The 10818-nt window shown below is 36.0% G+C and overlaps 1 protein-coding gene across 2 annotated transcripts; it reads left to right on the top strand.

Moving 5' to 3' along the window:
- The first annotated feature begins 33 nt into the window (after positions 1 to 33).
- mio (GATOR complex protein mio) lies at positions 34 to 10139 on the top strand. Of its 2 annotated transcripts, none has more exons than XM_022070255.2 (15): positions 34 to 825; positions 946 to 1095; positions 1181 to 1378; positions 2073 to 2399; positions 3060 to 3252; positions 3960 to 4341; positions 4539 to 4672; positions 5318 to 5419; positions 6293 to 6528; positions 6627 to 6757; positions 6923 to 7061; positions 7416 to 7554; positions 8411 to 8621; positions 9182 to 9399; positions 9562 to 10139. In XM_022070255.2, the coding sequence occupies exons 2-15, from the start codon at positions 975 to 977 to the stop codon at positions 9668 to 9670; spliced, it is 2640 nt and encodes an 879-aa protein (XP_021925947.1). In that variant the 5' UTR covers positions 34 to 825; positions 946 to 974; the 3' UTR covers positions 9671 to 10139. The 2 variants fall into 2 exon arrangements, with proteins under 2 accessions (XP_021925947.1, XP_021925948.1); XM_022070256.2 differs by having other exon boundaries at positions 34 to 859.
- Positions 10140 to 10818: the final 679 nt, after the last annotated feature.

Raw genomic sequence — 10818 nt, 5'->3', positions numbered from 1 at the left:
CCATATGTATGACTAACATGCCGGATATATTAATATCACATAATGCTTTTCAAATTAAAGTGATTGCAGAAGAACCCAGTATCCCATTTCAGACAGGTTTCTGAATATACATCTATATAAAAACTGCATAGTACAGAATGCATATGCCAAACTACACTGGTGCACATGGTTTGATATCCTTGATCTACATTGAAGTGACTGAAAAATGTTTTGTGTTGGTTTAACCATTGTTGTCCATGTGTCACAACTTATGTGTGGTTTAGCTGGTGGTAGTTCACACTAGCTTATCACCAAACTATTAACCCTGTAGTGTAAGTCCAGCTGGCAACTTCATAATATCAGAATTTAAATCACCTATTCCCATATGATCTATGTTATGTAGTAGAGTAAGTGGTTAAAGAAAGGTTGAGTTCAAATATGTTTGATAAAAACATTTTCCATTCAAGTTTGCCCATGCTATGAAGTAGTTTGTTATGACATTTAAATAAGCAGATAGTAGATTGATATAGCTGAACTTTTGTGAGGAACCCTCATTAGGAAGTAGCGGTCACTGCCAAATGGTCATGAGATGGGTGAAATCAGCCACATGCAGTCATTTTTATATTCAGAAGGAGTAAGTTTTGAATTGGTTTGCGTTGTTGAGGTCGGTTGTGGGAATGTTTCGGTTGAATAATAGCCGCTGTAGCGACTGAGCAATTGGGCACTCTTTGTGTTGTCACTATTTGGGGGGATAGATGGCAGGATGTACACTTTCCAGTGTTGGTGATCTGAAGACGACGTAATCATAGTTAACCGCTAAACGGAAGTGCTAATTCAGTGTTCTAGGTAAGGGAGATGTAAATTACGAGATGCGTATAATGTACGACCATATTGTAAATAATAATACCTGCTTGTATAATATGTGATGCCTCCTGATTTGTTATTATACGTGTTAATTTGTTTCAGAAAAACATGTTCATGCCTGCATATTAAATATGAGTGGAGTGAGGCTAGAAGTTCAGTGGTCTCCAGTTCATCCTGATAAATTCATTACTTGGGGAACGGAGATATTTCTGTATGAAGTAGCTTCTCTGAAAGATGCTACGAAATTAGCATGTAGGGCCGCAATATTATTTTCACCAGTGACATACATTACAGTCGGCTTTTTAGAATGTAAGACTAATGCATTTTTTTAAATTAGGTTCAAAGGTATCAGATACAACAGCTGCAAACTTGTTGGCAACGAACTCCAATCATCATTATGTTAAATGTGTTGACATCTACCCACAACCAGAACCTGACATTTTGTTGGCTATTGGTCAAGCTAATGGGAAAGTAGTTCTCACAACCTTTGGCCCTACTGCATTTGATGCACTTGGACTCACAGGCAAAGAATTAGGTAATAATTTTTAAAATAGGCCTAATTGTTGAGAGGAGAAGCTAAACTTTGTACCATAATTGGTAGACCTGACAAAAGTTACTAGGGTATAGATATCTATGTGTGAGTGTCTTAACTTTTTATGTTGCTTGATATATGCATTTTTACCATGTCAACATTCTTATCTTTATGTAAGATTTGAGGCTTTCTTGGCAATTGAATGCAGTGAAGTGTTCTTGGACTTTCAGCTGTCTTTGGTCAGTGCCTCATAATGGAGTCTTAGAGAGGGTCCAAAAAATTATACAGGAGTGTCTTGTGAAATTTTCTGAAGTGTTATTATTGTTGTTATTATTATCCCATATATTCACCTTTTTCAGGGTATTTACTTCTATGAACCTGAGACAAACCTTGCCCCTGAGGTACATAGTGCAGCAGCTATTTATGAAATACATTATTTATTATTATTATCATCATCATTGTCTTCATCTATTTATACACAACAGTTGCACTTAATGTCATTTCAGGCAAGTTGTGTCTATGTGGATAATAGTAATGCTGATGCAACGAATCACTTGAGAAGACTTCATTACAATGTTTTCTTAGACTCTGATGAACTTATCATAATCCATATAATACTATGAGTTATATCTTTCAGTGCTGGAATGGAGAGAGAACTCCAGTATATTGAAAAATGATGGTTTGATTTTGATTCCAGTGCCACGACATGCAAGACAGTGTAACACTGTAGCTTGGAACCCTGTGGATTCCAATCTTATAGCTGCAGGTCTGGACAAGTACAAGGCTGACCACTCGGTGCTCCTGTGGGATGTACTTAAGTGCCCTCATCATGGAGATGGAAGAACAGGCATGCCAAGTGTCTCGTATCAGCATCATGCTGCATCACAAGCACTTGAACTGGCCCGTCCAGTAGCAGAGCTTGGTCTGTCAGAAACAGCTCATTCTCTTGCGTGGTTCAACACTCAGTCTAGGAGTCTCATTATTGGCATGAACAACAAACATCTGAAACTTGTTGACCTTCGAGGTACATTTATGAAATTCATTAATTTCAGTTCAGTTTCTTTAAAGAGTATAAGTGCTTATGAAATTGTTATCAAATTTAATGTTGGAATGTTGTAATAGGACTTGAGTACAGAATGTTACTCTGAAACTACTGTAGAAAAGTTGTCTGGTGCTTTAAAGGGAACTACTAATCTGCTTGCCAGTGAAGTTCAGTACTTAGCTTGAAGACCAGAAGTAATATTTTAAGAAGCTTCATTTCATATTCTCCAAATAAAATAATGGTTTCAGACAACATTTTTATAATTAAATATAGTTTGCAGTATATCACTCACTTTTGTTCAGAACACCGAACCACAAATGTCATTTGAAAAAAAAAATGGAGAAAACCATGGAGATTTTTGAGGATGTGATGACCCAACCAATAGATTAGATCTGAGGTTCTCATGGCAGTGAGGATGTCAGTGTTTGTCTTCTAGGTTGTAAAGCCATGTGGACTTGCAGGTTGATACCACCATTTTTGGAGAAAAATACATGGATTTACAGCCCAGAAGACCAGCACTGACAACCAATGGACCATCACATGATTAGGGCTTTCATATGGATATAAGATTAGCTGTAATCAGATGTTGACTTTTTGTTCAGAAATATGCTGAAATATGTAATTATATAATATGCATTTCAGATTCTAACAAGGCAGTTAATTCTACGCCAACAAAGGCTGTATATGGGCTTGTAGTTGATCCTCACAATGATCATCAGCTAGCATCTTTTGTGGAGAATCAAATATCTGTATGGGACACAAGGAATTTTGAAAAACCAGTTCTTACTCTTATCCACAGTAAACCAGTTATTAAGGTCTTATGGTGTCCAACCAGGTACAGTTCCAGATTGTTATGTAACATTTATATGCATATATAAAATGTCAGTATATCCTTCACAATATGATGATTGTTACAGAATCTGTGTTGAACTAAATCTGTAGGTGTTTGGTGTGAAAATTCTTGGTATAACATACAAGATTAAGATGGCTGTCTTTTGGGTTGTAGTGCCATGTAGTCTGGTAGAAGTTTACCAATGGGCCCTGATGATGGAGACACCAAGGACCTTTGAAACATTGGTAAGCTTCTACCATACTACACCACGCTACAACTCAGAAAAGAACCATCTTCAGACTAACTGCCATGAAAATCTCAAATCCAACATACAAGACATTTATGCCCATGTGCAAGATACTTTTCTCTTTTGGAACTATCTTGTACCTCACTTTTCTTTCAATTTAAATACTTTCCCTTAGAAAGAAGAACAATTATAATAACAATAACAGTAATAATACAAAACAGGTCATTTAAAATTGTTAGGATAGTGAAATCTGAAAGGCTTAGATGGGCTGGTTATGTAGCCAGGTTTGGGGGGAGGGGGGCAATAAATGCTTCCTATAGTATTCTTTCCATTTTATCATTTAGCACCATCCTTCAAATTGATGCTGTATACTCACTGCAGTTGAAAAACATTATTAAATAAACCAAAATAAATCCAAGTGGTATAAGTTAATTGAAAAAATAAATTTCCTTTCCTGTTACAGGCACAATCTCCTGGGATCTTTATTAAGAGACAGCACTAGTTTACATTTGCATGATATTCAGTATACTGTTGTTGGCAATGATGAAGTTGAGCCTTTTGTTCAGGAGCAAAGTGTGCATCCTGGTACAGCAAATAACATAACATCATTTTCTTGGCATCCAACACATGAAAATAGGTTGCTAACCATAGCTCTCTCAGGTACCATAACAGACTATGTCGTGTTTGAAAGAATTACAATCAACTGTTCTCCAAATACCGAAATTGTATGGACACATGGCCGTTGGATTTTGAAACTTATTAATGATAAAGTTGCTGTGTTTAACTCCCTTGATGACATCTTAGTGATATTCAAGAGGAGGGCTCTGAATGATTATGGACTTAAAGTAAGTAGTATGTTTTTGATGACAAATAATACAACATATCCTTCCATCTACACAACTTTATTCAATATGGCATATCAATATGATATGTTTAAAGTTTTTTCCGTCTTCATGTCTCTTTTATATGAATTAGCACACATACTTTATTCACGCATCATACATAAGTACTTATTATCTCTCATTGCCTTCAAATGTTTTAGCCTGAGCTGTGGCAGAATGGTGATCTAGCGGAAGAGGAATCGTTGAAAAATTTGTGGCACTGGCTATACCTTAGTAGGTCACTTGTGGAAGATGGAAGTATGCGAGGTGTTGACAGCAAGCTTCCAGGCATCAGGTGAGATTTGACAGTCAGCAGTGTGGGTGATGGCTGCATGTATTGAAATACCATACACCCCTGAATGAGGTTTGTGTTCAGGTTTTACCACTTTAAATGCTAGTCTAAATCTCTCAGCCAAGTAGCCAGACTAACACAAGTTTGTATGTATATATATATGTGAAAGCAACCACTTGTATCCAACACATATAAAATATGTATTCTTTGTTTTGTTAGATGAGGTGTGCCATTAAACTGATACAAATTCTTGAAAATTTTCTTTCATCTGTTGCTTAAACAAATTTTAGAAGCAGATCCAGCTCCTGAAATGTGTGTTTTTTTGCCCAACAGATAAAGGAAAATGTCCAAAAATATGTGTAAGTTCACTGACAGTTCGTCTAGGAAAAATAAACTAATTGATTTTTTATGGTAGTAATGATAGTTGAAATGAAATATCTTTCTCTTAAAATGTTTCCACTTTATGTGGGTCATTCATAGTATATTCTGATACAGCACTCAACAGAATGCCATACAGAAATGAAAAGAGAAAAGCCTAGTTGTGAAAATACAATTACATCCTCAAATGGAGTTTTTAACAAGTATTTAATCACCTCAATATAACTAATATAGGGATTTAGAGTTAATAATTATACTTTGTATGTTTAGATGTGTCCTGAAAATTGACAGTAATGAGACAGATGGATCTGAAATGATAAGTAAACCCTGGGTAGATCTAGGGAAGTCAATCAACACTGTACGGATTTACAGGTGATTATTTTACACGCTTTTATTATTAATTCAATAGCTTACGATATTTTTCTCTGATCTGTATTTCAGTGTTTTGTATGGAAAGTCTCTAATTTTTCAGGGCATAAACTCCTGACCTTTGATATGTGTATTTAGTTTCAGACCTTAATTCCATCTGGAAGTGTTGTAGAAAGGCATGTTTGGCCCAAACTACTACTTTTACATCAACCTGTCTTTCATAAGAGATTCAGCATTTCTCCTCGACTGCTAATTACGAAGAAGTGAGATTGATGACAGTAGCAGAAATAGTCTGCCAGTGTAATTCAGCATAAACTTACCATCATTCTTCACCCCGGAAATCAGTTCACAGTAATTTATCAAACATGCCCTAAAGCTAAACATTTCAAATTGACATTTTGCAGAACCCATTTGAGCCACCAAATAGAAAGCTCATTGGAGGTTTAAAAATTGAAAACCAGAGCACATGAAAGTGACTTTGAAACCTGCTGTAAGCAATTGGATTTCTTAATTTCATTTACCCATTTTTAACTGATTTTGATAATAATAGGCTATGAAAGATTGTTATATTCTGTTCTTCCAAGTTCCATTAAGAACTATACTTGGAAGTGCTCAAAATCATTGCATCTAGACCACACAAAGTAGGATCACTTATTAGCTCCCATTTGAATTGTAAACATGTATTGCTCTGTAGAAATTAATTGCGTGTAGTGAAACATTTCTTTATAGCAGAAGAAGTTATGAAAGATTTTGCTGTAATAGGTTGAATGTCAGGGAATTGTACTGGTGTGTGGCTGAAAAACATTAAATTATGAAAAATACTACTCATTTTGTGCTGTATGTATTGAGATTTTGTGACAGAATCTGATTTTCCAGGAGTGAAAATCGTGAAAAGGCAATGCAGCTTTGTGGCTGGAAATTTGACAAAGAATCATCATTGACTTCATTCTTGGATCGATTGGAGTCTGAGGGGTTGTATACAAGAGCTGCTGCAATTGCCGTATTTAACATGAAACTACGCAAGGCTATTGACATTTTAAATCGGGCAGCTCTGTCACAGAATAAGCAACAGCTGCCTTCAAACCTGAATATTGTGGCTATGGCTTTGTCAGGTGAATAGATTATTGTAAATCGCTGATTGTTCTCAACTTGATGTTCATTTCAGTAACATTCTACTGTATATTTATACCATATTAATTATCTTTCTCAGGATTTTCTGATGACAGAAGCAGCATGTGGCGTGAGCTTTGTCTTGCCTCTCGTTCCCGGTTGTCGGAGCCCTACCTTAGAGCAACATTTGCATTTCTCACTGCTGAAGCAGACAACTATGAGAATGTGCTGGTGAGCCTACATAATGATGATGCATAAACATTATCATGATGGAAGTTGTTAGTATTAGAATATCTGCTGTGTATAATCACATTCACAATTAAATATTTCTCCACAGATAAGCAAAGTGAATATGGGTTGTAATTATTGATGTATATATTGAACTTTTCGTTTCAGAATGAAAGTGGGGTTGCTGTGGAGGACAGGGTTGCCTTTGCCTGTACTTTCCTTTCCGATGTGAAACTTAATGAGTATCTGAAGCAGTTAACAGCCAAACTGACTGAGGAAGGAGACTTGGCTGGAATCTTACTTACAGGTTTGTTGTCTTTTCAATTTTCATGGTACATTGTTTCGACTTATGTTGAAAAAGAATTTTATGTGTGATGGTTTGTTGTACTGGTGGGGTCTTCCCCCCTAGGGGTAAAGCATGGCTGGGGCATGAAACTGACCACTCTTCCTCATATGGAGCCAAGGTGAAGAACAAGTAGGAGCTATATCTTGTTACTTCCCACAAGCACCTTCATTGTGTGTACTGGGGACAGCTTTATTTACTTTACTCGCATCAATATTAGTGGTTTGGTCTTCATGCAAATTGTTAATATTAGGTTTTCTAGGAGTAGTATTTCTGTATGCTCTTGCAAATTAAGTGTTCTGGTTGTACTGTGTTTAGGGACAAGCAGTGACGGTGTTCAGCTCCTTCAGAGGTACCTGGATGTGACACGTGATGTTCAGAGTGTCAGCTTGTTGGCTGTCCGTGTATTCCCACGGGAATTGCTGCTTGACTCAAGAGTTCAAAACTGGATTGATAGGTACAGAGGGTATCTGCTATCTTCACCATGCATGCTTAGAGGGATAAAAAATAGTGTTAAAAATTCAGGATTAGAAGCAGCGTTTTTCATACCATTTACTGAACAGTATTACATTATATATATATATATATATATATATATATATATATATATATATATATATATTTTTTTTTTGTGGCCAATGATTTGAATGATTACATACATGTTGTACTGTTTGTAATCATCACTCTTTGGTGTCAGATTTGTAATCAAAGCAGCTGCCAAATATAGGACAAGGGACTTTCATTTATATGGTCAATATTTTGTTTGTTTTCCTTTTTCCTGCATCTATAATATAATATAGCTTGTGTGTTTCTTACAGTGAAACAAGAAACAGGCAAACAAGAAAGCGGTAATGTACAAAGTACAGTGTACATGACAGAATTTGTTTTATGAGAGTGATTAAATTGTTAGTGTGCAGTTAACTGTACTAGTCAAAATTTTGTAACTCCCTTGCAGTAGCTGTTGGCTCACTGACTTACAGTTTTTCCCTGACTGGCACCCATCAAATATGTGTGAGAAGTATTATAAGCATATACCCTCAGTTCCACTGAATACTTTTACTTTTATTATGAGATATTACAGGCTTATGTTTATAACCAGGATCTCCACTTAATTTTTCACCAGTGGTGCTTTTTTTATTGTCCATTAAACTGAAATCACAGGATCTCAATATTAAAATAAAGGAAAGAAATTATGAAAACAGAATGTGTTGGTAGCATCTTTTGGCCTACCCAATGAGGGTAGAACTGTACAGATATATGGAACATGGAATAAATTGACCAAATAAATGAGGTTATTGTTTTTATATTTGCAGCTATCGTGTTCTGCTCGATGCCTGGCGCCTATGGAATCAAAGAGCCCATTTTGATATATTACTTAATGCTTGCTCTCCAAATGACAAAGCACCACAGCAAATATTTGTGTCTTGTAACTTTTGTGGCAAGAGCATCTCAGCCCAAATGCAGGGAATCATCAGAAACAGAGGAGCCTATGCTCGTCTAGGAGCAACTTCACAGAAACTTAAGGTCAGTATCCACCAGTATCTTTAGTTAGGTGGGTGGAACTTCACTTCAAACTCATTCTCTGAACAATGAGTTAGAGAATAAGATTCTTATTCTTTTGTATATAGTACTGAGAAAAAGTCCAGCCACACAAATTCAGACTTTGTGTTTTAAAAAATTTGGTTCTGTGATTTAAGCACAATGGACAGTGTACAGTTGCATGTAATTTCAGTATAAGTTTCTCAAAATGGTGACAAAGAATATGCGTATTGTGTATAGTTCTAATTTTCTTTGCAGAGAACACAATTTTGAGCAGAATAAGCACCACAGTAAATTATATCTAAACAGAAATTTTTTAATGGATGAGTTTTATTTCATAGTTTATTTAATTGCAGTTTAGTTTAATAAAAATTGTTGTACTGACTGTATTTTGTGATTTCCAGTGTACAAATACTGTTAATAATCTGTAATGTCTGCTGAGTATGATTAACGATGTTTCTCAGTTGTAATTGTGCATAGCGAAACAAGAGATGTTATGCAACAAGTTTCTAGATGTTCCAAAACATTCAAGCAATATTTTGCAGATGTCATCGTGTCCCCAGTGTCGCAAGCCTTTGCCTCGTTGTGCCATCTGTCTAGTCCACATGGGGACACCTTCTGGGCTGCAAAACAATAATAGTATGAACAGCAATGGGCGTTCATCAACAGCCAATAATAAAATGGCAGAATTTTCATCTTGGTTCACATTTTGTCAGTCATGTCGACATGGTGGACATGCAGCCCACATGACTCATTGGTTCAGGTATGATTTTTACAATCCAAGTAAAGTGATCACAGATGACATTTAGGACTCTATTTATGCTACTTTCCAGATTATAATGATTCTGGTATGCTTATTTGAGTCATTTGCTGTAAGGTAATTTAAGAAAGGAAACAAACAAATATTTTGCTTGTTTTGTTTCAGGGAACACTCAGAATGTCCTGTAACATTCTGTACTTGCCGCTGTTCATCTCTGGATACGGCTCGTGAAGCAGCCTCCATTATCACTCATATTGCAAGAGTACAGCAATAAGCAGTTAATTTCATGGTAATTATGTAACAGAAACTGTTCACTACATATATTTTTGTTTCATATTCCATGCAGGACTTAATTTAAAAATATTATCTGATTTGAATTAAGGAAACGCCTATTACAGTGTGCTTGTATAAATCAGTACCCTTACTATACTTGACTGTATTACACAGACGAGGTTCCGGGTTAACATCTCATTCCAGAGACCAGCTCTCCTGACTGAAGTTGTTTATGATTCTCTTCAGTCCCTTCAGGCAGATACTGGAATAGTACCTTAAATTAAGACATGATCACTTCATTCCATATCCTTTCCAATTCATTATTTATTAATTGTCCTATCATTGAATACAGTCTAAGCTACTAACAATGTCATTAAACCATAAGTAAATAGTCTTGTCGGTTAATTGAAGTGATCAAAGGATTGTGAAAACATACAAAGCAGAATTACAAAATAAATAATATCCACATACTTATGACTCTGAAATGTGCACTAGTATCTAGGACTTGGAATGCTTATATAGGGCAGGTAGTGGGTGGTGAATTGGATTTGGTGGTGCCGATTATAATGGAAAAGCATATGCTCTAGTCCAGTTTGATTGTAGCCTACCATTCTGGTCCACCAACAAGCACCATCAACTCACCACCCACTATCTGCTCTATATAAGGCTTCCATAAATATCCAGTCATTATGTATTAACCTTGAAGATGGTAACTACAATGTTTGCCTTAGGCAAACTTGCAACAGCTAACTGTGACTGAGGTTGGTGTCAGTCTAGGGCAGGGGTGGCCAACCCGCGGGCCGCATGTGGCCCGCCTTGAACATTTTTGCGGCCCGCGAGATTCATCACACTTTTACAAAATATATTTATTTTATAATGGCCAAAGTAGTGAAAACCAATGTATTAAAAAAATACATTATTTGTGCATCCATATATTCAAAAATTATCTGTCAAAATTATGAGAAAAAATTAACTTTGATTTTAAAATAATATTCTTGCGAATATATGACAGATATTGCCTGTTTTATTCATGAGTTTACAGTTATGAGTTCGCAGAATAATTAAACTATATTCTGCGAACTCATGATGCGCGTGCATCTTGGAACATCTAATATAACAGGTTCTATGTTTCACTCTTAAGTGCCAAAT

The sequence above is a fragment of the Zootermopsis nevadensis genome, unplaced genomic scaffold, assembly GCF_977971745.1.
Source record: "Zootermopsis nevadensis isolate Lab colony 2312 unplaced genomic scaffold, Znev_1.0 Znev_ptg000028l, whole genome shotgun sequence".
Classification (NCBI taxonomy): Eukaryota; Metazoa; Arthropoda; class Insecta; order Blattodea; family Termopsidae; genus Zootermopsis; species Zootermopsis nevadensis.
Note: the sequence above shows the minus strand (reverse complement) of the source record. Positions and strands in the feature narration are given on the sequence as shown.